Here is a 27,355-nt window from a genome sequence, read left to right as displayed (position 1 = left end):
CTCCCGGGAGTGGGAGACCACTGGGTTGCCTAACGAGGGGTGAATCAACCCAGGTCAGAAACAGAGCAGGTCAGAACTCCCGTGCTGATCAGTTGTGGGATCGCGCCTGTGAATAGCTACTGCACTCCAGCCTGGGCAACATAGCGAGACCCCATCTCTTAAAAAAAAAAAAAAGTGAAGCACAACCACCAAACATCCACTGCTGAACACAAGGCTGCTCTAGTCACCAGGCAGCATCCTTTTCCGAAGGTTTCATAGAACACTCGCCTAGTAGATGCTCCTGGCAAAAAGGAACTCATAACTAAGTTTTGGAAACAATGTATTTTGTCCATCCCCTCTTGGAAACTGAAGATGCACATTAACATATTAAACGCTCTGAGAAGTCATGCACTGAAGAAAAAAACAGCCTGGCTCTTGTTTAGCTTAGTGTTTCCCGAATACGTTCTTTGATGAGACTCCTTTTTCACTGAGTGCTTAATTAATATGTTATAGAATAAGGTTTTAAAGAATAAAACTGAGGAAACACTACAGAGGAGAATTTATATTCAAAGGGAGAAGTCATTTAGTTCCAAAAATGGAAAGCTAATTGGAGAAAGAATGGCAGCTGTGAAGCACATCTCAAAGTACTGGTAGAGCCTCTGAAGGACTTGGGAAATGGACTGCCATTCCCTGCCAGGAAAGTCCTTAGGAATAAAGGGACTCTTCTGGTCCTGAACAGAAAGGAAGCAATATTCCTCGTCTGCATTAGAGTGGAATATTGGGATGATCAGCTATCAGAAGAGTCCTCTTTGATCTTCCCCACTCTTTCAACCCCATATCCACTCCGCCAGAAATCCTACCCTACGATCTCAATCTCAGTCTCCCACTTCCAGGGGTGCTCTCTCCACTCACCGCAGGCTTGACTTCCTGGGCTCACGTGATCCTCCCACCCCAGCCTCCCAACTAGCTGGGACTCCAGGCAGTCACCATGTTGCCTGGCTAATTTCTGTATTTTTTACAGGCACAGTGTTTCTCCACGTTGCCCAGGCTGGTCTCTAACTCCTGGGCTCAACCAACCCACCCACCTTCACCTCCCAAAGTGCTGGGATTACAGGCATAAGCCAATGCGCTCAGCCTCAGTCTCCCACTTTTTACACCTCCACTGCCCCTCTGGCTCAGGTTGCCTGGACTACTGCAATAGTCTACTCGCTGGTTTCCCTACTTTCACTTTTATTCTCCTGCTATGGTCTGGATATTTGTGTCCCACAAAAATTCCTATGTTGAAATGCTAAACCTTAAGGTGATAGTATTAGGAGGTGGGGCCTTTGGGAGGTGATGAGGTCATGAGGGTGGCACTGTCATGATTGGGATTAGTATCCTTATAAAAGAGACTCCAAAGAGAGCCTCTGCCTCTTCCGCCCTGAGGATGCAGCAAGAAGGTGGTATCTATGAACCATAGAGCCAGCCCTCACCAGACACCTCGTTTTCCAGTGCCTTGATCTTTGACTTCATAGCCTCCAGAACTGTAAGAAATAAATGTCTGTTGTCTATAAGCCACCCAGTCTGTGGTATTTTGTTACAGTTGTCTGAGCAGACTGACACACCTTCTAGTATATTGTCAATACAGCAGCAACGTGATTTGAACACCTCGAATCTAATAAAATTACACTGTTTAAAACCTTTCCAAACCTGCTCTTTGCCATAAAGAAAACACAAAGATAACATAGGCCTGGCATGGCATTTCCCATTGAACTCATCTTGACTAATCTTCTGCCTATTTGCATGCTCCAGCCAAACTCCTCATCTGGATTGTCTCTACCTGGAATTCTCCTTCCCATCTCGATTTTGTCTATTTGCCCTTCAATACACATCACAGTGATCTATGATGGTCATAGTGATCATAGATCGATCACGGAACACTAGGCAAAAATCATTTCCTCCAGGAAGACTTTCGTGTTTTCACAGTCTCGGTTGGAGCCGCTCAAAGTGCAATCCATACTTTGGTGCCAATCTACAAACTGTTTCCAATGTGATAAAAGTTAAAACTGAGAGATAAGCATTTAGAAAGTGCTACGGTGTTTTAATATTACCATGACATCCAAGCACACGGTCAGTAGACTCCCCTTGTTGAACAGGGCAAAGAGTAGCTCAGGTGTTGTCAAACTCATGTGGTCATTTGCATGCTGGTATCAGTCCAGGGCCGATTGAGGGGAAAAGCGGTCTCGGTCACATTGTCATGTTACACACTCATAGCACCTCGTACCTTCTTTTCAAAGCATCTATCCCAGTTGATATTTTTATGTATTTTTTGTAAATTGTTTTTCTTTTTGTCTGTCTCCCACACAAGACTCCTAGCTTCCTGACAGCAAGGACCAACCAGGATTGTTGCTGCTCATTGTTGAATCCTGCTAGTGCAGCACAGTGCCTGGGACATAGTCAGTGCTTAATCAATGCGACTAATAAATAAATGGAAACTGTATAAGTAGTGAGCCTTGTCAATTTTAATACTGTATCACCTCGACGCCATTCTTAGCACTTACTGAGCCACCTGTGGCTTATATGTGAGGATGTGGGTGGGTATTGAGAGAGAGAGATGAGAGAATAATTATTCCATTTTATGAACTCAACCAGACCCTTTCAGATCACATTTCAATGGCATAATAGGTATAAAATGAGTAGCGGACAATGATGTTTTAAGGGTACAAAGGAACGCTTTGTCTTTGGTAACCCGTATCTAATAACCTGTTGTCACACATCACTGACGTTTTGTTTTGTTTGATGTTTATATTTGACTCTAATTAAGCAACATCGTAAAATTTCATGGCCCTTTCAGCAACAGAGCTCAGCACATGCCAGCTTCCGCTGGTGTTGTGTTTCCTCACCCAGCTCTACCCTCCATGCCTTTGTTCCCAGCTGCTTTGCTGATAAAATGGAGAGAAAGAGAGCTGGTATTAAGCTGACAGCTTGCTTCTGGCAGCTGCTGGACCTCAGAGCATAATTTCCTCCCTGGTGGATTATCAGAATCAAACACCCTCAACTAATCAGAATTTCAAAGGAAGCAGATATCCAGTTGAATTTAAGAGGATTATTCTGAAACAGCTCTGAGTAGGACACTGGACTTTTGGCCCCCTATTTGCTCAAACAGGCATCAGAGGCAGCTGGAGTCTTGAACTTCTTCCAGAAAAGAGAAGAAATTTTAATATAGTAAAAAGAGCAATGGATGGTGTTAGAAAGTCTTCGCCTGCTCTGGGAAAGGTACCTCATCTCCCTGGTTTGATTTCCTCATACATTGAAAAGGGGGATTGGACCAGATGACCTCTTGATCTCTTCCAGCTCTGCAATTATGGAACTGAATGATGCATAACTATCTAGACAGAGGCTTCAAGAATGCTAAGGAGCTGAGTATCTGTTCCCCAGCCTCAATTTGGTATTGAAAAAGGTGGCAAAGTTTATGTAGGACTTAGATAAAGGGCTTTCTATTTACTGCTCATTGAGTTTAATCCTTCTTCTGAAAGCAGGACAGCATTTACCTCCTGCCTAGTATTGTCAACCCGAATTTGTTTATACAGTCTTGTGACTCTGAGATCTAACTCTAATCCACAAATAGAAAGTGTAAATACTAATAGTATTTTCAAAAACATCATGCTAGGTGAAAATATTCTAGGATCAAATACATTTCTGAAACACAGCGGTCAAAATCCTCTCCTTCATGTTTCACATTGCAGAAGGGTGCATTAAGGCCTAAAAAGTCATGCATTAAAGAAAGTCTACTTACCTTTGCTTGCCCTAGCATTTCCCAGCGTTAACGTCTTCTTTCCCCCTCTGGAACATTTATTAACACTTACTAAGCTAGGGTTCCACTGAACAAATTTGGAAAATGCTGCTCTAAGACAGATCTGTGCACCTGCCAGCATCCACCACTTGGTAGAGGCCAGAAAGTTCTTTAAAAGGGCAGATCCTCCAGGCCTACCCCAGACTTCCTGAATCAGAATCTTTGGAGGTGGAGTTCAGAAATATTAGCTTTAACAAGCCCTCCAGATAATGGTATCCTGGAGCTGGGAGGTATCAACTCTCCGGAACAGATTATCATTAAAATTCCAGGAATTTTAGAAATTAGTGAGCTATTTGGCTTCACATTCAATGGTAGACTGAAATTTGCTGTGGTGGAAGTATTTGCGTCATGAAAGTTGGCAAATGCTACAAATCAGGGCTTTTCTGTTCTCCCTCAGAGAGCCAGTTACTAGACATTTATCCATAAACCACTGCCTGCCTCCAGGTCACCCTTATATATGCTAAAGTTTGAGACCTACTGATAATAGAAGTGGGTGATATTACCAGAAGGAATTACGTCAAAATTGTTAAAATTTATGCCTCCATATGCAAGCCTGGAGCCTGAGAGTCCTGCTTGCCTCTGGTTGAAGTCTCCCACCCGCTTCCTGCCTTCGCCATTGTCCTGATCACCCAGCCGAGCTTCCCACAAGCCCCTCACCCAACCCTGCCATCTTAAATGTTCTTATGATAATGCAAATACCTCTCACCCAACCCTGCCATTGTAACTGAACGTGGATACTCCTTGCCCCTACCCGCCACCAGTGTAACTGAACTTACTTTGCAACACCCTTACTCCCGCCAAAAAAAAACTACCCAAACCTATAAAACCAACTCCTATCCCACTGTCCTTTGCTAATGCCCTTTTCGGCCTTAGCCCACCTGCATCCAGGTGAATGAACAGGCATGTTGCTCACACAAAGCCTGTTTGGAAGGTCTCTTCATTCAAAGTATGTGTTTTTCAACAATTTAATCCCTAGTTTTACCATGTTTTTAGATATTCCCAAAAAATGTGCAGGAAAAAAAAAATCTTAACATTTTCTTTCTTTTTAAAATTAGGTCGAAATTATCTAGGAATATAAATAATCAAATGAGCAGAATCTCATTATAAAGAAGCAACTTTTTTGTTCCTACAGACTTTGGTTATTGTTTTGTTTCTTACAATGTATTTTTATTTTAGGTCCAAGCATTTGATCATAAATTTAATATTTTGTTTTTTGGCAATTAAAAATTATATATTTATGGTGTGCATAAATTGATGATTTGATACACAAATACATTGTGAAATAATCACCACAATCAAGCTAATTAACATATCTATCACCTCATATAGTTGCCATCTTTTGTGTTATGTGATGAGAGCATTTTAGACCTACTGGCTCAGCAAATGCCAAGTGAACAGTAGTATTCTTCACTATATTTACAGTGCTATATATTAGATCTCTGAAACTTATATTTTGTATAACTGACTTGATACCCCTTGACCAAAATCTCCCCATTCTACCCCAGCACACCCCAGCCCACCCCAGCCCCTGGCAACCACTATTCCACTCACTGATCCTACAAGTCTGACTATTTCAGATAGGTGAGATCTCAAGTATTTGTCCTGCTGAGTCTGGAGTATTTCATAGCATAATGTCCTCCAGGTTCATCCATATTGTCTCAATGGCAGGATTTCCTTCTTTGTGAAGGTTGAATAATATTTATTTACATATATCATATTTTCTTCATTTACAGACTTTGTAAATTGAGATACGTACAGGCCTTGCTGATAGACATATCTTTACTGTGGTCTATTCTTTCATAATCTGGAAAAAATATCTAGAGGTGGCTGGGTGCAATGGCTGTAGTCCTAGCACTTTGGGAGGCCAAGGTGGGTGGATCACGAGGTCAGGAGTTCAAAACCAGCCTGCCAACATGGTGAAATCCTGTTTCTATTAAAAATACAAAAAATTAGCCAGGCATGGTGGCAGGCACCTGCAATCTCGGCTACTCAGGAGGCTGAGGCAGGTGAATCGCTTGAACCTGGGAGGTGGAGGTTGCAGTGAGCCGAGATCCTGCCATTGCACTCCAGTCTGGGCAACAGAACAAGACTCTGTTTCAAAAAAAAAAACTAGAGGTATAAAAATATTCTCAGGTTATTGATTGTCACTTTTTAAAAAAAATTGATGAACCCCTCTTCACTAGCACATTTCATTGAAAAGAAACACATCTCACACCTGTTGAGATTTTAGCTGGACTCTTTTGTCCCTGTGGTGCCTTTAGGGGTACTGATATGGTACACTCTTTCTTTCTTAAAGGGGATGCCTTGGGCTGATCCAAGTAGAGTCCTGATTTCACATTTGATAGCAAACACAGAGCCCAGAATGCTCTTTATTTCTCTAAGAAAATAAAAGTACAGAATCCAATGACAGAAGCAGAAAATAGATTGTGAGGCCAAAGAGTTTGAGTTTCCACTTAACGTTTATCCTTCTGTTCCCTCTGAAGATAGACAACATGAAGGTGACTGCTGGACTAAACATGGTTTTGCTTGAACAGCTCATCTGACGTAAACACACACCACTGTGTGTCACATCCCAGGTCACTAAAACCTTGACTCACCACCAAGATTGTATTTAATTTTTGTGAATCCAGCAGTTAATTCTGACAGTCAAACGCTACGGTGTTGTTTATCTCTTCTAAAATGCCAGATGGTATATGCTTAAAGGCATGCTTAGAGTTAGTACATGTCATGTCTCCATTTTAAAATTAACAAGTTAATTTTTATAGCCCACATCTTAAGAATTTGAGCATCAGATGCCTTAAACATTTTGGTATATTTTCATGTCATACTTTCAAATTATTTCAACCTACATGGTGTTTGCTCCGTAAATAAAACATGTCACTTATAACATTATATTTTTATAACTTTTTATGCAAGTTAAGGAAAGTTAAATATCTTGTATTACATACTAAAATAGAAAAATAAAACCTATTGTTATATAGTTGAACGTTGGGTTATTTAAAATTAACATCAAAATACAGTATTCTAAAATGAATGTTTTAACAAAAAAATTCTTATGTTACACAAAATAATTTCTTTTAATTTTTTAGGAAATCTGAAGAGTTTACATTTTGCTAATTCTGCCTTCATGTAAATTCATGGAACATGGAACATATGCTCTTAAAAGCTTGCTACACCTAAATAAAAACCCTAAGAAGGTGGGCGGCAAGATGGCCAAATAGAAACAACTCCAGTGTGCAGCTCCCAGTGAGATCTATGCAGAAAGTGGGTGATTTCCACATTTCCAACTGAATGGCGCCTGGAACACCAGCGGGACAGAACCGTTAACTCCCCTGGAAAGGGAGCTGAAGCCAGGGAGCCAAGTGGTCTGGCTCAGGGGTCCCAACCCCACAGAGACCAGCAATCTAAAATCCACTGGCTTGAAGTTCTCCCAGCCAGGACAGCAGCCTTAGCTGGACCTGGGATGTTCGAGCTCACTGGGGGCAGGGGCGTCTGCCATCTCTGAGGTTGAAGTAGGCGGTTTCAAGCCCACAGTGTAAACAAAGCTGCTGAAAAGTTCCAACCTTACAGTATAAACACAGCTGCTGGGAAGTTGAACTGGAAGACACCTGCAGACAGACCGGCTCACTAGATGTCCTCACTGGGCAGGGCATGTCTGAAAACAGGCAGCAGCCCATCAGGGAGACTTAAAAATAAAGCCCCCACCTTCCTGGGACAGAGCACCTGAGAAAAGGGGTGGTTGTGGGTACAACTTCAGCAAACCCGAATGTCCCTGCCCAGAGAAGCCAAAACATTGGATACCTTTTTTGCTAATGTGACAGGGTCTCATGGTCATTATTCTGGATATCAGTGATCATTGCATAGTTCTCTGGAAGATGTAGGAGATGGATCCAATTGTGACAGTATCCTAGTCTTTTACCTTCTACCTATTCCTGTTACTTCTTGTATTATCTTTCTATTTTTCTCGTCCAAAGGAGTGACTGTATGAAGCATACCTGCCCTCTATAGAGTTAGTACTGTATTTAACGGAGCTGTTACTCATGTGGACCGCTAGATGGCAGGATGAGCCCCTGCTCCGTCTGACAGCAGGTTCTTCATTTGTAAATATTTAAGTTTATACCAGATTCCATACAGCTGAGATGGCACTAGAGAGACAGCAGTAGTCAAGGTAGATATGGTTCTTGCCTTAATGGGAAGTAGATCATTCATGATAAAAATGAAAACGTTTAATAAATCCAATAAAAAACACAGGCTCTTGAGAGCAAATATGTGTGATGTGAAAATCAGATTCAATTAAAACTTGAGTACACAAACTATATGTGGTTAAAAAGATAATTACTATATCTATCCATCCATCTATTTATTGAGATTGAGTCTCTATTGCCCTGACTGGAGTGCAGTGGTGCAATCTTGGCTCACTGCAACTTCTGCTTCCCAGGTTCAAGTAATTTTCATGTCTCAGCCTCCCGAGTAGCTGAGATTACAAGCACCCACTGCCATGCCCTGTTATTTTTTTTATTTTTAGTAGAGGCGGGGTTTCACTATGTTGGCCAGGCTGGTCTTAAACTCACCTTAAGTGATCCATTTGCCTTGGCCACCCAAAGTGTTGGGATTACAGACTTGAGCCACTGAGCCCAGTGCCCCATTTAATGTATAGCCTTTGTTAAAGTTATATCAGAATTCTAGCTGAATGATATTTAGAGTCCTTGTTCTTGCTTTGGACCTGGACACTGCCTTGCTACTGATGCAGCTTTGATGAGTGGAGGAACACCAGGATTTTGTTTTGAGTTGAATTAGATAAAACAACATCCTTTATGATGCATATGCAGGGCGCCCTGATGTTTTACACTCCTGGGGATATGTGAGGGAGGCCATGCTGTTAGGCACATGTTGGAGCGAGGGGAAGAGGACAACAGTGGGAATCATCAAGTTGGGTGAACCCAGTTTCTAACGGCTTGCATTTGCATCTTAACCATTGCCAGCCTGGGTCTAAGACCCAGGGCTTTTATGCTAGACAAGAAACATTTTTGGAGCTGAGAAAAACCTTCCAAGGGCCCTTTTTCGATTATATTTGCCTAAAATAATTTCTTAATAACTCCTACCACCCTGTTATCAAAGTGGAGTACAACGATATTGCTTTTTTTCTTTTTGGTAGTACTCTCCTCCACACTCTTAAAAAATCCTATCTATTAAAAATCTCTCATTTTTCGGGCTAAATCCCTAGCTGTGAAAACTTTCGGTAGGGCCAGTTTTTTTTCTTCTTCTTCATTTTAATTTCTCTCATTTGAGAATGTTATAGTCATCACTGGGTGGCATCATTTACCAGTTGGTGAAAGTGCATTCTTCTCCCGTCTTTTCTTTCTTTGGGATTTAATAAATTGTGGGAAACTAAGATTGTTCTAGACTGTATGCCATGTAGTTTATATTATGATCTACTGTCATCTTTGCAGCCTCAAATTCCATTTTCAGCTAAGACTGGGGATTTTAAATAACTTGTTTCTACAACTAATTGTCACAGTTAAAATTCAAACAATTCTAGGTATTTCTGACTAAAAAAATCTCAGATCTTTGCAGAGCAAGCCTATCTGATGCTTTTTAAGTATTTTTTATTTTTGAGATCACCTCTCAGTCTGTCGCCCAGGTTGGAGTGCAGTGGCATGATCATGGCTTACTGCAACCTCTACCTCCTGGGTTCAAGCAATCCTTCCTCCTCAGCCTTGAGAGTTAGCTGGGACTACAGGTGTGCACCACCACACCTGGCTAATTTTTTTTACTTTTTTTTTTTTTCCAGAGATGAGGTCTCAGGTTGTTGCCAAGGCTGGTCTGAAACTGCCGGGCTTAAGTGATTCCCCTGCACTGGCTCCCAGAGTGTTGGGATGAACAGGTATGAGCCACCACTCCCAGCCTGATGCTTTTGAAACATACAGTATTTAATAGCTTCTGGGGCATTCTTTTGTGAACATTAGCCAAAACTTCTTAAAACCACTCCCAATTGCATTTTTTTTATAGTTCCCTAGGACCAGAGTTGGCAAACTTTCTGCAAAGAGCCAGATAGTTAATTATTTGGGCTCTGCAGGGCCATGTTTTCTGTCACAGCTACTCAGCCCCACTCTTGTAATGCAGGAGCATCCACAGACAACAAGTAAACACATGGGCATGGCTGTGCTCACTCAAACTTTATTTATACACATAGGTGGGTGATGGGCCACCGGTGCAGACCCCTAACACGGAGTATGTTTTCTGAGACTTAATGTTTCTTGTGATTTACCCCCTTATTCTAAAATTAGCACACTAAAGAGTTGAGTTGAAGTATTTGGTTTGTTGGGTTACTTTGTTAGAGATGTTAATTGTATCGTAGCTTGACTTGTGATTCTAACCGGAATGTCAGCAGAGCCCTTGTTAGGAATGAGAGCTGAAGCCTGATTAATGTTGTTTTTACTACTCTTTCCTAACATGACTCTACAAAAGACTTTTGACATCAGAGGCCATAAAAAAATATACTTTATTTCTGTTTTTAGAACTGAGGTAGATATGGAAGTCATTTAATCTAAACTCCTTTTCTAGATGAAGTAGCTATAGCCTTTAGAAGTTAAATGGTATGGGCTGGGCACAGTGGCTCATGACTAATCCCAGCACTTTGGGAGACTGAGGCGGCAGATTACTAGAAGTCAGGAGTTCAAGACCAACCCGGCCAACATGGTGAAATTCCATCTTCACTAAAAATATAAATATTAGTCTGATGTGGCGGTGGATGCCTGTAATCACAGCTACTTGGGAGGCTGACGCAGGAGAATCGCTTGAACTCCAAAGGTGGAGGTTGCAGTGAGCCTGGAGTGTACCACTGCATTCTAGCTTGGGCAACAGAGTAAGGCTCTGTCTTAAAAAAAAAAAAAAAAAAAAAAAAAAAATTAAATGATGTGTGTAAGTGTTAAATTAGCTACTTACTGGCATGTGTAGAATAAGTCATATCCTGACTGCCAGACTTTTTCCGGCTGTAGCCTTCTACTTCATATATGCTCCTACCCTTAGCCACTGACAGCAAATATGGGCCTGAAGGTCTTATCGGGCATTATTTATTTATTTATTAGGTATTATCTTATTTATTGAAGTCCTGAAATGAGGAATCAGATGAGCAGCTACAGACTTTTTAAAAAATTGCCTAAAGGCTCATTAAAAGGAAATCTTAAAGTTTATTAAAAAACATAAGTATCTATGACTTGAGACATTTTTCTAAGAAAAAAATCCCATAAATATTAAGTGTTGTGTCTTGTTACTTTCATTCTACTAATGTGGACATATAAAGGTGAGTAAGACAGGACTTAGCTCAAAAGTATATATAACTCAGATGAGAAACCTGCCTCCAAAATTGTGTTTTGCATAATTTATGTCTGAGACTATGTAATTCAGTGTTATACAAGTAGTAAGGATAATCAAACGTAGAAGAACCTTTTCAGTTATGGTATTGACAAAGGCTTAGTCAAAGAAGAATGAATAGGATTTTGAAACTGCAAAATTATCCTAGTTGGGGGCGGGGGGGAGCGTGGAATTTGAAATGCCAAGATTAGTTGAGAAAGGTGGAAGGATCGCTGGAGGCTAGGAATTCAAGACCAGCCTGGACAACATTGACAAGACTCAGGTCCAAAAATAAAGTAAAAATAAGAGAGAAAAAGGCAGCACGGGCCTGTGAGACCTGTGGGTGCCCGCATCCCACTGTTCCTCCCCGTGTCTTCCAGCTCCCCAGGGTTTCCCAGCTCCCCGCCAGCCTGCTCTGCAGTGGTCTGCTCCAGTTGCCCCCTTCAGATTCAGGTTCCAGACAGAAGGCTGCCTGTTCTCCGCCCTTTGTTGTGGCCCCCACAGGCCCCGGTTACTGCGGCGACCACCAGAACAGCCTTGGCACTACGGAGGAGCCCCAGGCTACCCCTCAGCCATACTTGAGGCTGGTTCTGGAGGTGCCACACAGGGTTGTGGCAGCACTGCATCAAAGTATGGGAGCAGATTCTAATTCTTACGGTTTTCTATGGGAATGGGTGATAGGGGCAGCTGTTTTTGGATTTATTGCTGTTCTCTTTTTTGTGTGGAGAGGTTTTAGATCCGTTAGGAGTCAGCTTTATGCAGGAAGAGAGAAAAAGCTTGCTGAAATGCTGTCTACACAAATTAAAGAAAAACGTAAACTACTTGAAAAACTGAGCATTATTCAAAAAAAGTATGAAGGCCATGAAGTGGAGTCATCTTTAAAGGACGCCAGCTTTGAGAAGGAGGCAACAGAAGCACAAAGCTTGGAGGCAACCTGTGAAAAGCTGAACAGATCCAATGTGGAACTTGAGGAAGAAATACTATGTCTAGTGAAAGAGTTACAAGAAGAGAAATCTAAACAGTCTGAACAAAATGAACTGACGGTGGATATTTCAAAAAGGAGACAGTCTCTAGAAGATGAGTCAACATCCCTCAAATCACAAGTAGCTGAAGCCAAAACGACCTTCAAGACTTTATTTCCAATGAATGAAGACCAATGACGATAGCAATAAAGGACACTTTGGATGAAAATTCTCAACTTCAGGAAAGCCAGAGACAGCTTTTGCAAGAAGCTGAAGTGTGGAAAGAACAAGTGAGTGAACTTAATAAACAGAAAATAACATTGGAAGACCCCAAAGTACACGCAGAACAAGTTCTCAGTGCTAAAGGCAATCTCATCAAGACTCTGACTGAACACTTGCTGAAGATGAAAGATTGGGCAGCTATGCTTGGAGAAGACAGAACGGATGAAGACAAGGAGTCAGAACTGAACAGTGAATCAGCAAATGTTGCGTACTTAGATCATCCTCCAAACGGAGCTTTGAAGAAACTGATTCATGCTGCTAAGTTCAAAGCTTCTTTCAAAAGCTTAGAAGGAGAAAGAACCCAAATTAATATTCAGTTATCTGAAGTTGATAAAATGAAGGAAGAGCTTACAGAACGTATTAGAAATCTTGAGACTGAACAAGCATCTTTGCAGTCAGAAAACAAGCATTTTGAAAGTGAGAATCAGAAGCTTCAACAGAAACTTAATGACTGAATCATATCAAGAAAATGAAATGAAACTCTACAGAAAATTAACAACAGAGGAAAATTACCAGTTAGAGACAGAAGAGAAACTTTCTAAGGTAGACAAAAGGATCAGCCATGCCACCGCAAAGCTGGAGGCCTATAGAAAGCGAGCCAACGATCTTGAAGAAGAATTGGAGAGAACGATGCATTATTATCAAAAGCGCACTATTTCCTATGAGAACAAAGCGCATGATAATTGGTTTGCAGCTCGAGCTGCTGAAAGATATCTCCATGATTTAAGGAAAGAAAATGCTCGTAACAGACAGAAATTAACTGAACTAGAGTTTAAATTTGAACTTTTAGAAAGAGATCCATATGTACCGGATGTTCCAAATACACAACTTGGCAGAGAGCTTTCCCCATATGGCTCCGTACCATTGGGTCGGCCTTCATCTGAAACAAGAGCTTTTCTGTCTCCTCCAACTTCATTGGAGGGTCCCCCCAGATTCTCACCTTTGCTCACAAGTAGAGGAGGAAGAGGCTCAAGAGGCCCAGGGAATCCTCGGGACCATCAGATTACCGATGAAACAAGAATCAAGCTCTGTTATGTTAACCCATTCTCACAGGGGTCCTTCTGACACTGGGCCCCTGCCACCTCTGTGGGAAAAGGGAGCTTCTGGAGATGATTTTCCACCAAGGGATTTCCCAAGTCCACCACATGCTCCAGTTGCAAGTATGCTTTTTAAAAATTTGTTTTTAAACTTCAATATGTGTTTTACTAATCAGAGATACTAATTTTACTACCTGTTCATGTAGTAACACAGTGGAGGAAAAACTTTTCTAGCATTCTGTGAGTGTACCACTACTTTTCTGAATTGGGAAGGCAGGCAGCCGTAAATGGAGTGTAATGAGGTTTCAAATGGATTCATCTTAATAATATGGAATTATTTCTCTATTTTGGTAGTCAAGAAAATAGTTGACTTTTTACAGGTCTTATAAAACTAAAATTATCAGTATCTTATTTGGTATCAACTTTTTATTCTGGCAGTTAGTTAAAATAATTAATATTTTTATTCCAGCATTAAAATTACTGGCTATGATACTTTTTAAAGTCTTTTTCCTAAGTAGTTCTGATGTAGTCCTACTTACTTAAAACTTAAAATGTATGTATTACGTTTGAACTAATTGTTGGATTTATTGAATTCTTTCAAAGCGTCACATAAGAAAAAGGAATAATGTATTTCTTTTATATTCACTTTACCGTTTTGAATTACAGGGTTCTGCAGAATAAATATGTGGTTACCAAATACTAGGCTTTGCCTATGAATGTCTCATCTAGTTATTCCTTCCCTTGTTTCACCTCTCTTTTTAAAGTGGAAAGTGAATTGAAACAAATTTTGTTTGCGGGAATTTTAAGGTGGTTTTTGATATAACTGGAAACGTTTTAGTATAATATCAAATCAGAATTGGGAATCCCTGATATGAATTTTAAGTTTGGTGAAAATTATATGAAAATGGCCTTTGAGAAGGACTTTGGTAATGAAAGAAAAACATTATTTTTACGATAAGTTTTACATATTTTGAAATAATTCCTTTTTTAAAAGAGGTGTTAAGATAGGACAAAAATTACATTTAAAATTATTTATATTTCCTTTAATCGTCTGTATTTGAAGAGGTATATTTTTCTCAATGTTGTAAAAATTGGCTTGTTAGATCAAGTAATCATTCTGGTGTCAATTTTCAAACAAAAGAATAGGTAATGGAAGTTACAGATGTAATGATTTATTAGGGCACAGTGCAGGTTCTCAAAGTTATCAAACGTCTTTTACCAATCTCTTTGAACAGTGAGAAACGTGTATCCACCGAGGAGTTTTCCTCCTCACCTTCCCCAAGACCTGGATTTTTCCTCCCACCTCCACTGCAGAAGTGAGTCCTTCAGGGCTGAGTCCACCTTCAAATGAGCCTGCAACTGAACATCCAGGACCACAGCAAGAAACTTCACGATATGTTTTGCTCTCTTCAAAAATGATTTTGACTGCTATCATTTTCAATTTAAAGGAACTGCTGTTACTGTATAACTGTTACTTATATTTACTTTACTTACACTTTTGCTAGAATGGAAGCTTAATGGCATTATAATTCCAGGCTAGAACTTTATTAATAAAGATGATTTAAATATAAATCTTATGAGTAAATTATTTCCATTTTATTTTATTCTATATAGTATAACTATTTTAATTTGATTAATCCACCATTATATAAACAACCATGGGAGTTTTATATATGTAACTTGCAGGTGGGGAGGCACTGAATTCTAGAGGCCGTGTCTTTATGCCAAGAACTGTATTTACTGTGCTTGTAGACAAATGTGAAAGTAAATTTATGCTGAAATAAATAAATTTTAGTTGATTTAAAGACTTGTTTGGCATTGATAATAAAATCAGCTAGTTTTTCTATCAAAAAAACTCATAGCCTACATAATTCGAACCCTAATGTGAACTATGAGTTTAATTGATAATAATGTATCAGCATTGGCTCATCAATTGTACCAGATAAACCACAAGAATGCCAGATGTTAATAATAGGGGAAACTGTATGTGGGTGGGGCAGGAAAAGGGTATATGGGAACTCTATATTTTCCATTCAATACTTCTGCAAACCTCACACTGCTCTAAAAATTCATTTTAAAAAATGAGATGAAAGAAGAAAAAGTAAATGAAAAAATAAAAATGCTAAGGAAATAAAAATAGAAGAAAATATAAATTAACCTATAATTTAAGAATAAACTTAGTAGGAATATATCATAAAGCATGACTCAAGAAGGAAGACTAATACAAATACACCACTAGAAAAATGAGCAAAAGATATTAATAGATTTTTTTTTGAGACAGAGTTTCGCCCTTGTTACCCAGGCTGGAGTGCAATGGCGCGGTCTCGGCTCACTGCAACCTCCGCCTCCTGGGTTCAGGCAATTCTCCTGCCTCAGCCTCCTCAGTAGCTGAGATTACAGGCACGCGTCACCATGCCCAGCTAATTTTTTGTATTTTTAGTAGAGACGGGGTTTCACCATGTTGACCAGGATGGTCTCGATCTCTTGACCTTGTGATCCACCCACCTCGGCCTCCCAAAGTGCTAGGATTACAGGCTTGAGTCACCGCGCCCAGCCCTTAGAAACCCTGTCTATACTAAAAATACAAAAAATACAAGGAGGTAATGAGGTGCTCAAAGATATAGCTCTGAAAATATTTATAGATGTGCCGTGTATAGTAATGAAATATCAGAAACAATGTGTAACATTAGGGCACTGATTAATAGCTACATGCCTGTGTGTGTGTTTTGGAGTGTTTTGTTGTTGTTGTTGCTTTATTTTTTTAAAGAGAGAATCTCATTCTGTCACCCAAGTTGGAGTGCAGTGCTGTGATCACAGCTCACTGCAACTTCAAACTCCTGGGCTCAAGCAATCCTCCCGCCCCAGCCTCCTGAGTAGCTGGGACTACAGGTGTGTGCCACCATGCCCTGCCCCTAAATATGTTTTAAGAATGGTTGTTCCCAGGTACATAAAATTTATAAGTTCAAAATTTTTCTTTTATGTTGTTCATATTTTCTTGTGACACTTTCAAAAGAAAAAAGTTTGAAGTCACAAAGTCTAGTTCGACTGTTCTCATTCTTGTTGACATCTATTGAACTATCTTGTTGACATCTCTGACTATCGTTTTTCTCTCTGTCCTAAATCCTGCTACTATCTTAGGGAATTCAGAGCCCTTAAACAAAACTGATCCAACACTCTGGCTTTTCATTCCAGAATTTCCCATTTCCAGTGATCTTTACCTCCTCTGCACTGATGTAATTCACTCTAAGACATTTTGATCCTGTTTTCATTCAGAATTAGTCATTGGTCCTCTCTAACACTTTTGTGCTTTTTTCTGTTTTGCTTTTAGATGAAAACATTTTCATTGTTTTTCCAATTTAAAAAAGAAGGCATGTTTGCTGGAAAAACTTTTCAGAAAACACAGAAAGATTTTAAAAAGAAAAAACATTGCAGTTTGTGGATTACCACTCAGCATGTTGGTCACCTTAGAAGCATATTGCTAGGAATACTTTTTTGTTTGCTTCATCTAAATGAGATCTTACTATTCATTTTACTCTTATTATCTGTTTTTTGCCACTAAACAATTTATCTTTCCAAGTGAGTAAAAACAGATCTATATTGAAATTATTATGGCTGAAAAATAATTAATTGTACAGCTCTCAACTTCAGCACTATTGACATTTTAGGCTGGAAAATTCTTAGTTGTGGGAGGCTGTGTTGTGCACTGAAGGATATTTAATAGCCTCCCTGTCCTCTGTATCAGTACTAGATGCCAGTAGCTCCCATCCCTAGTGATGACGATCAAAAATGTCTCCAGATATTGCCAAATGTCTGCTGTGGGCAATACTGCCTCAAGTTGAGAACCACTGATCTAACCAATCTGCTATTGTTTCACATTTAGGTTTTATCTACATTGTTACAATTTAAAGCAGCAGCACTTATGAAGTTTCTAACATATACAAACTCAGCACATCTTTAAATTACTTCTATAGCATAAATTTCTAGTAAGGAATAGCACATTTAAAATGTTGATGTCTATTCCCAGATTTCTCTCCAGAATGACTGTATTAATGTAGAATTACCATTGAAATAGCATAAATGTCATTTCCTGAGATCCTGTCTACTTCCAGGTATTGTCAATCATTTCAATCTTGCTTTGGATAAGCAAAATAAAATATTACTTTATCTTTTTAACTTGTAATTCTATGATTGCTTACCAGGTTGGTAACCTTTACTGTGTTTATTAACTATTTGTGTTACAGCTTTTATGAACAGCTTATTAATGTCCTTTGCTTATTCTTGATTTTGTAAGAGCTATTAATTCCTTCTTCCAGTTTGCCATTTTTCTTATAACCTGATTTAAACCTTTTTTCTTATAACCTTTATAAGGTTTCCTGTACAGAAGTCATACATTGTTTTTTTCTCTCTTTTTTTTTCTTCTCTGTTTTTTTTTTTTATTGCATTTTTAGGTTTTGGGGTACATGTGAAGAACATGTGCAAGATTGTTGCATAGGTACACATGTGGCAGTGTGGTTTGCTGCCTTCCTCCCCATCACCTATATCTGGCATTTCTCCCCATGCTATCTCTCCCCAACACCCCACCCCCTGCTGTCCCTCCCCTATTTCCCCCCAACAGACCCCAGTGTGTGATGCTCCCCTCCCTGTGTCCATGTGTTCTCATTGTTCAACACCCGCCTATGAGTGAGAATATACGGTGTTTGATTTTCTGCTCTTGTGTCCGTTTGCTGAGAATGATGGTTTCCAGGTTCATCCATGTCCCTACAAAGGACACGAACTCATCGTTTTTTATGGCTGCATAATATTCCATGGTGTATATGTGCCACATTTTCCCTGTCCAGTCTATCATCAATGGGCATTTGGGTTGGTTCCAGGTCTTTGCTATTGTAAACAGTGCCGCAATGTATAAATTGTTCTACTATAAGGACACATACACAGAAGTCATACAAGATTATGTTTTTAAATTATTAGCTTTTTTATTTAGGTTTTACCTTTAATGGTGTCATGCTTAGAAAGATCACCTCTAGGGCCAGGCCCACTGGCTCCCCACTGTAGCACTTTGGGAAGCTAAGGTTGGCAGATAACTTGAGGTCAGGAGTTTGAGACCAGCTGGCCAACATGGTGAAACCCTGTCTCTACTAAAAATACAAAAATTAGACAGGCATAGTGGCAGGCCTGTATTCCCAGCTACTCAGGAGGCTGAGGCAGGAGAATTGCTTGAACCTCTGAGACAGAGGCTGCACTTAGCTAAAATTATGCCACCGCACCCCAGCATGGATGACAGAGTGAGACTCCATTTCAAAAAAGAAAGAAAGTAAAGAAAGAAGGAAGGAAGGGAAAAAAGATCACCTCTAAAATATTAAACTTCAGTATTTTACTCTGCTAGGCTAATCTTTTATTTTGCTGATATCTTTCATACTCTAACACTAAATCTTTCTTCTTGAATGTACATATACAACTGGAAATCTTATTAACATGTGTGTTCTGATTCAGTAGGTTTGGAGTGGGATGAGAGATTCTGCATTTCCCACAAGCTCAAGGTGATGCCAGTGCTGCCAGTGGCCGCACTCAAGAGTTACTGCTCCTAAACCTTCAGAGCTCAGTCCTCTGTACCCCCCACCTCCATTCTCTGACTCCTTCCTGAAGTTGCTTCCTTTCCTACCTAGTGTGAACCCCAATGGCAGCAATTTCAACTATAGCTCGTCTCTTTGTTCTTCTGGAACAACAATCCTGGCAATTTCCATTCCTGTACTGATGAAGCCACCATTTCTTCCAGTCTCCAGCCACAGTACCTCTGCAGGATATCAGATTGCTTCCACATACTTCTATTAAAAACATGATTTCTCAGGTACATCAGCAAGCCTTCACTTTGTTACCACTCAGTTCCCTTTCCCATTCCTAGAGTAACTTTGCCTAAATGTAATCGCCTCAAGCTCCAGTCCCCCTCCTCTCACACCTCTTAGTCAATGAACAACAATGAAAGGAGAACTTTTTCAAGCCATCTAGTGGAAATAACATTTAGCATAGTGACTATTGCACAATTCAAAAAAAAAACCTACTCAAAGACTCAACAAGGTCATATTAAGATTTTCCAACACTTGGGCCAGATGAGGTGGCTCATGCATGTAATCCCAGCACTTTGGGAGGCTGAGGCAGAAAGATAACTTGAGGCCAGGAGTTCAAGACCAGCCTGGCCAATATGGCAAAACCCAGTCTCTACTAAAAATACAAAAGTTTGCCAAGTTTGGTGACATACACCTGTAATCCCAGCTACTCTGGAAGGCTGAAACAGAAGAATCACTTGAACCTGGAAGGCAGAGGCTGCAGTGAGTTGAGATTGCACCATTGCACTCAAGCCTGGGCGACAGAGTGAGACTTTGACTCAAAATTAATAAATAAATAATAAAGCAACTTCTCAAAAAAAAAAAAAATCCATCCTGCTGGCAAGATGGCCGAATAGCAACGGCTCCAGTCTGCAGCTCCCAATGAGATTGACATAGAAAGTGGGTGACTTCTGCATTTCCAACTGAGGTATCTGGTTCATCTCATTGGTACACCCTATGTGGGCTGTACCCTAAACAGTGGGTACAGCCCACATAGGGTGAACTGAAGCAAGGTGGGGTGTTGCCTCACCCAGGAAGTGTAATGGGTCAGGGAATGTCCCTCCCCTAGTGAAGGGAAGCCATGAGAGCTTGTACCAGGAGAAACAGTGCCTACTCTGGTGCCTACTCCACCAGATGCCTGACTTTCAAGCACAAACCTGGGTAATCATTTGGGCAGACACTGAGCTAGAGACAGGAGTTTTTTGTTGTTGTTGTTGTTGTTGTTTGTTTGTTTGTTTGTTTTCATACCCCAGTGGCACCTGGAATGCCAACAAGACAGAACCATTCACTTTCCTGGAAAGGAGGCTAAAGTCAGGGAGCCAAGTGGTCTGTGGCTAAGTGGCCTGGCAGGTCCCACCGCCACAGAGCCCAGAAAGCTAAGATTCACTGGCTTGAATTTCTCATAGCAGTCTGAGGTCGACCTGGGACCCTCAAGCTTGGTGAGGGGAGGGGTAGCAGCCATTGCTGAGGCTTGAGTAGGCAGTTTTACTCTCACAGTGTAAACAAAGCCCCTGGGAAGTTCAAACTGGGCGGAGACCACCCCAGCTCAGCAAGGCCACTGCAGCCAGACTGCCTCTCTATACTCCTCCTCTCTAAATAAGGCACACATCCCTGAAAATAAAGCCAGCAGCCCCAGTAAGGTACTTATAGATAAAACTCCCATCTCCTTGGGACAGAGCACCTGAGGGAAGGGGTAGCTGTGGATGCAACTTCAGCAGACTTAAACATCCCTGCATGACAGCTGTGAAGAGAGCAGCAGATCTCCCAGCACAGCATTCAAGCTCTGATAAGGGACAGACTGCCTTTTCAAGTGGCTCCCTGACATCCATGTATCCTGACTGGGAGACACCTCCCAGTAGGGGCTGACAGATACCTCATATAGGAGAGCTCTGGCTGGCATCTGGCAGGTACCCCTCTGGAACGAAGTTACCAGAGGAAGGAACGAAGTTACCAGAGGAAGGAATCTTTGCTGGTCTGCAACCTCTGCTGGTGATTCCCAGGCAAGCAGGGTCTGGAGTGGACCTCCAGCAAACTCCAGCAGACCTGCAGCAGAGGGGAATGAGTATCAGAAGCAAAACTAACAAGCGGAAAGAAATAGTTTCAACATTAACAAAAAGGATGTCCACTCAGAGACTCCATCCAAAGGTCACTGACCTCAAAGACCAAAGGAAAATAAATCCACGAAGATGGGAAGAAACTAGCACAAAAAGGCTGAACATTCCAAAAACTAGAATGCCTCTTCTCTTCCAAGGGATCACAACTCCTCACCAGCAAGGGAACAAAACTGGATGGAGAATGAGTTTGACAGAAGCAGGTCTTCAGAAGGTGGGTAATAACAAACTTCTCTGAGTTAAAGGAACATGTTACAACCCAATGCAAGGAAGCTAACAATCTTGAAAAAAGGTTAGATGAAATGCTAACTAGAATAACCATCTTAGAGAAGAACATAAACAACCTGATGGAGCTGAAAAACACAGCATGAAAACTTCATGAAGCTTATACAAGTTTCAATAGCCAAATTAATCAAGTGGAAGAAAGGATATCAGACACTGAAGATCAACTCAATGAAATAAAGTGAGAAGGCAAGATTAGAGAAAAAAGAGACAAAAGAAATGAACAAAGCCTCCAAGAAATATGTAATTATGTGAAAATCAAATCTACATTTGATTGGTGTACCTGAAAATGAAGGGGAGAATGAAACCAAGTTGGAAAACACTCTTCAGGATATTATCCAAGAGAACTTCCCCAACCTAGCAAGCAGGCCAACATTCAAGTCCAGGAAATACAGAGAATGCCACAAAGATATTCCTCAAGAAGAGCAACCCCAAGGCACATAATGGTCAGATTCACCAAGGTTGAAATGAAGGAAAAAATGCTAAGGGCAGCCAGAGAGAAAGTTTGGGTTATCTACAAAGGGAAGCCCACCAGACTAACAGCAGATCTCTTGGAAGAAACCCTACAAGCCAGAAGAGAGTGGGGGCCAATACTCAACATTCTTAAAGAAAAGAATTTTCAACCCAGAATTTCATATCCAGCCAAACTAAGCCTCAGAAACTAAGAAGAAATAAAATTCTTTATGAACAAGCAAATGCTAAGAGATTTTGTCACCACCAGGCCTGCCTTACAAGAGTTCCTGAAGGTAGCACTAAATGTCGAAAGGAGCAACCAGTACCAGCCACTGCAAAAACATACCAAACTGTAAAGATGAAGAAACTGCATCAACTGACAAGAAAAATAACCAGCTAGCATTAAAATGGCAGGATCAAATTTGCACATAACAATATTAACCTTAAATGTAAATGGGTTAAATGCCCCAATCAAAAGACACAGACTGGCAGATTTGATAAAGAGTCAAGATCCATCAGAGTGCTGTATTCAGGAGACCCATCTCATGTGCAGACACACATAGGCTCAAAATAAAGGGATGGAGGAAGATATAACAAGCAAATGGAAAGAAAAAAAAAAACAGCAGGGGTTACAATCCTAGACAATCCTAGTCTCTGATAAAACAGACTTTAAACTAACAAAGATCAAAAGAGAAAATGAAGGGCATTACATAATAGTAAGGGGATCAATGCAACAAGAAGAGCTAACTATCCTAAATATATTTGCACCCAATGCAGGAGCACTCACGTATATAAAGCAAGTTCTTAGAGACCTACAAAGAGACTTAGACTCTTATACAATCATAGTGGAAGACTTTAACACTCCACTGTCAATATTAGACAGATCAATGAGACAGAAAATGAACAAGGATATCCAGGACTTGAACACAGGTCTGGACCAAGCAGATCTAATTTACCTCTATAGTACTCTCCACCCCAAATCAACAGAATATACATTCTTCTGAGCACCACATTGCACTTACTCTAAAATTGACCACATAATTGGAAATAAAACACTCCTCAGCAAATAAAAAAGAATAGAAATCATAACAGTCTCTCAGAACACAATGCAATCAAATTATAACTCAGGATTAAGAAACTCACTCAGAATCATACAACAAACTGAACAACAGCCTGCTCCTGAATGACTACTGGATAAATAATGAAATGAAAGCAGAAATAAAAGCTCTTTGAAACCAGTGAAAATGAAGACACAACATACCAGAATCTCTAGGACACATTTAAAGCAGTGTTTAGAGGGAAATTCATAGCACTAAATGCCCACAAGAGAAAGCAGGAAAGATCTAAAATTGACACCCTAACATCACAATTAAAGGAACTAGAGAAGCAAGAACCAAGAAATTCAAAAGCCAGCAGAAGACAAGAAATAAACTAAGATCAGAGCAGAACTGAAGGAGAGAGAGACACAAAAACCCTTCAAAAAAATCAATGAATCCAGGAGCTGGTTTTTTGAAAAGATCAACAAAATAGATAGACCACTAGCCAGACTAATAAGGAAGAAAAGAGAGAAGAATCAAATAGATGCAATAAAAAAATGATAAAGGCAATATCACCTCCAATCCCATATAAATACAAACTACCATCAGAGAATACTATAAACACCTCTATGCAAATAAACCAGAAAATCTAGAGGAAATGAATAAATCCCTGGATACTTACACCCTCGCAAGACTAAACCAGAAAGTAGTCAAATCCCTGAACAGACCAATAAGAAGCTCTGAAATTCGGGCAGCAAATAATAGCCTACCAACCAAAAAAAGTACAGGAACAGATGGTTTCACAGCCAAATTCCACCAGAGACACAAAGAGGAGCTGGTACCATTCCTTCTGAAACTATTCCAAACAATACAAAAAGAGGGAAACCTCCCTAACTCATTTTATGAGACCAACATCATCCTGATACCAAAACCCAGCAGAGACACAACTAAAAAAGAAAATTTCAGGCCAATATCCCTGATGAACGTCACTGCGAAAATCCTCAATAAAATACTGGCAAACTGAATCCAACAGCACATAAAAAAGTTTATCCAACACAATCAAGTCAGCTTCATCCCTGGGATGCAAGGCTGGTTCAGTATATACAAATCAATAAATGTAATCCATCACACAAACAGAACCAAAGACAAAGACACATGATTATCTCAATAGATGCAGAGAAGGTATTTGACAAAATTCAACAGCCTTTCATACTGAAAACTCTCAATAAACTAGGTAATGATTGAACATATCTCAAAATAATAAGAGCTACTTATGTCAGACCCACAGCCAGTATCATACTGAATGGGGAAAAATTGGAAGCATTCCCTTTGAAAACTAGCATAAAACAAGGATGCCCTCTCTCACCATTCCTATCCAACATAGTATTGCAAGTTCTGACCAGAGCAATCTGGCAAGAGAAAGAAATAATGGGTATTTGAATAGAAAAACAGGAAGTCAAATTGTCTTTATCTGCAGATGACATGATTGTATATTTAGAAGACCACATCATCTCAGCCCAAAATCTCCTTAAGCTGTTAAGCAACTTCAGCAAAGTCTCAGGATACAAAATCAATGCGCAAAAATCACAAGCATTCCTATACAGCAATAACACACAAACAGAGAGCCAAATCATCAGTGAACTCACATTCGCAATTACTACAAAGAGAATTAAATACCTAGAAATACAACTTAAAAAGGATGTGAAGGATGTCTTCAAGGAGAACTACAAATCACTGCTCAAGGAAATAAGAGAGGACACAAACAAACGAAAAAACATTCCATACTCATGGTTAGGAAGAATCGATATCGTAAAAATGGCCATACTGCTCAAAGGAATGTATAGATTCAATGCTATGGCCATCAAGCTACCACTGACTTTCTTCATAGAATTGGAAAAAACCACCTTAAATTTCCTATGGAACCAAAAAAGAGCCCACATAGCCAAGACAATACTAAGCAAGCAAACAAACAAACAAAATGGTGGAGGCATCACACAACCTGACTTCAAACTACACTACAAGGCAACAGTAACCAAAACAGCATGGTACTGGTACCAAAACAGATATATAGACCAATGGAACAGAACAGAGACCTCAGAAATAACATCACAGACGTACAACCATGTAATCTTTGACAAACCTGACAAAAACACAAGCAATAGCGAAAGGATTCCTTATTTATTAAATGGTGTTGGGAAAACTGGCTAGCCATATGCAGAAAGCTGAAACTGGATCCCTTCCTTTTACCTCATCCAAAAATTACCTAAAGATGGATAAAAGATTTAAATGTAAGACCTAAAACCATATAAACCCTTAAAGAAAACCTCAGCAGTACCATTCAGGACATATGCATTGGCAAAGACTTTATGATTAAAACACCAAAAGCAATGGCAACACAAGCCAAAATAGACAAATGGGATCTAATTAAACTAAAGAGCTTCTACACAGCAAAGGAAACTATCATCAGAGTGAACAGGCAATCTACAGAATGGGAAACAATTTTTGCAATCTACCCATCTGACAAAGGGCTAATATCCAGAAGCTACAGAGAACTTGAACTTAAATAAATTTACAGGAAAAACAAAACAAACAACCCCATCAAAAGGTGGGCAAAGGATATGAACAGACACTTCTCAAAAGGAGATATCTGTGCAGCCAACAAACATATTAATAAAAGCTCATCATCAATGGTCATTAGAGAAATGCAAATCAAAACCACAATGAGATACCATCTCATGCCAGTTAGAATGGCAATCATTAAAAAGTCAAGAGACAACAGATGCTAGAGAGGATGTGGAGAAACAGGAATGCTTTTACACTGTTGGTGGGAGTGTAAATTAGTTCAACCATTGTGGAAGACAGTGTGGTGATTCCTCAAGGATCTAGAATCAGAAATATCATTTGACCCAGCAATCCCATTACTGTATATATACTCAAAGGATTCTAAATCATTCTATTTTAAAGACATATACACACGTATGTTTATTGCAGCACTGTTCACAATAGCAAAGACTTGGAACCAACCCAAATGTCCATCAATGATAGACTGGATAAAGAAAATGTGGCACATATACTCCATGGAAGCCTATGCAGCCACAAAAAAGGATGAGTTCATGTTCTTTGCAAGTAAATGGATGAAGCTGGAAACCATCATTCTCAGCAAAGTAACACAATAACAGAAAATCAAATACTGCATGTTCTCACTCATAAGTGGAAGTTGGACAATGAGAACACATGGACATAGGGAGGGGAACATCACACACGGGCCTGTCAGTGGGGTGGGGAGGTAGGGAAGGATAGCATTAGGATAAATACCTAATATAGATGACAGGGTGATGGATGCAGCAAACCACCATGGTGCATGTATACCTATGTAACAAACCTGCATGTTCTGCACATGTATCTCAGAACTTAAAATATAATAGTAAAAACAAAAACAAACATATATTTCCCAAATGATAGAGTTGCTGATCCATAATAGGGAAATGTTTGGGGTCACTGGAACCCTTATGAAATTGTTTTAATCTAACTTCATGATTACCTACTTGCCCAGCAATGTCGATTATTGTTTTGTAGGATGTTTATGTTGAAGTTTGAACTTAGGTACCAATATTATAAATATAAGATGTCAAAGTGAATACGATATGTTGCATATGTACAAGACTGACAGAAATATCAAACTTAGCTTATGATGTTCAGGTGCTCAGCCAGATTAAGGACACACAAAGGTGAAGGTTTTATTTAAAAAATGTTTAGAGAAACATTGCCATACTATGAATGTCAGTTCCCAGCCCTACCCTTAAAGTTCCACCTTAAGCCTAATGAGCCTGTGGACGGATCATCTGTACTTCTTCAGTGACAGCAAGGGATACATGAATGCTCCCCTTGGACACAGCAGGCCTTGGGAGAAAGCCAGTGAAGGGTCAGCCCTAGGACTTCCCAAAGGGCTACAAGGAATCTATCAACAAGAAGCTGGAGGGAAAACTGGATGTCTACTGGTTCCAGAAAGAGTTGGAAATGACCATGCAAATTCTCAGACAGGTCAGCAATATTTCTCTGGAAAGAGTCAGATAATAAATATTTCAGGCTTTGAGGGCTGTACCGTCTTTGTGGCAACTACTCAACTCTAGTTGTTGTACAAAAGCAGTCATAAGCAATGTGTAAACAAAGGGATGTGTCTATGTGCAGGTGAAACTATTGACAAAAACAGGAGGCAGGTTGGATGGCGCCTATAGGCCACACTTTATCAACCCTGCTATAGATGCCTCCGCTTGAGGCAAAGGAGGAGGAGGTGAGCAGAACACAGCCTAGCTATGGAAAAGTCCATGAAGGTCAAATTCACTGCAACCTTCAGCCAGACCTGCAGCACACAAGGCCAGCAAATACTCCCACCAGTTCACATGATAGCCTTCCTCACTCTTCACTCC

At 40.1% G+C, this 27,355-nt stretch overlaps 1 protein-coding gene and 1 long non-coding RNA gene across 3 annotated transcripts in view; one reads left to right on the top strand and one right to left on the bottom strand.

Moving 5' to 3' along the window:
* LOC141585004 (uncharacterized) overlaps window positions 1-27,355 on the bottom strand; it is a 227,767-nt gene that overhangs the window by 142,458 nt on the left and 57,954 nt on the right. The gene's annotated exons all lie outside the window — the stretch shown is intronic.
* Window positions 11,765-19,030, top strand: LOC101049572 (melanoma inhibitory activity protein 2-like). Its single transcript, XM_074401971.1, is given in 5 exon segments — window positions 11,765-12,316; window positions 12,319-12,853; window positions 12,855-13,424; window positions 13,426-13,568; window positions 18,939-19,030. Coding segments are annotated over 5 exon segments (1,860 nt in total). The 5' UTR covers window positions 11,765-11,796.

This window comes from Saimiri boliviensis, chromosome 7 (genome assembly GCF_048565385.1).
Source record: "Saimiri boliviensis isolate mSaiBol1 chromosome 7, mSaiBol1.pri, whole genome shotgun sequence".
NCBI classification, from domain to species: domain Eukaryota; kingdom Metazoa; phylum Chordata; class Mammalia; order Primates; family Cebidae; genus Saimiri; species Saimiri boliviensis.
This window is presented reverse-complemented; position numbering and strand designations above follow the sequence as displayed.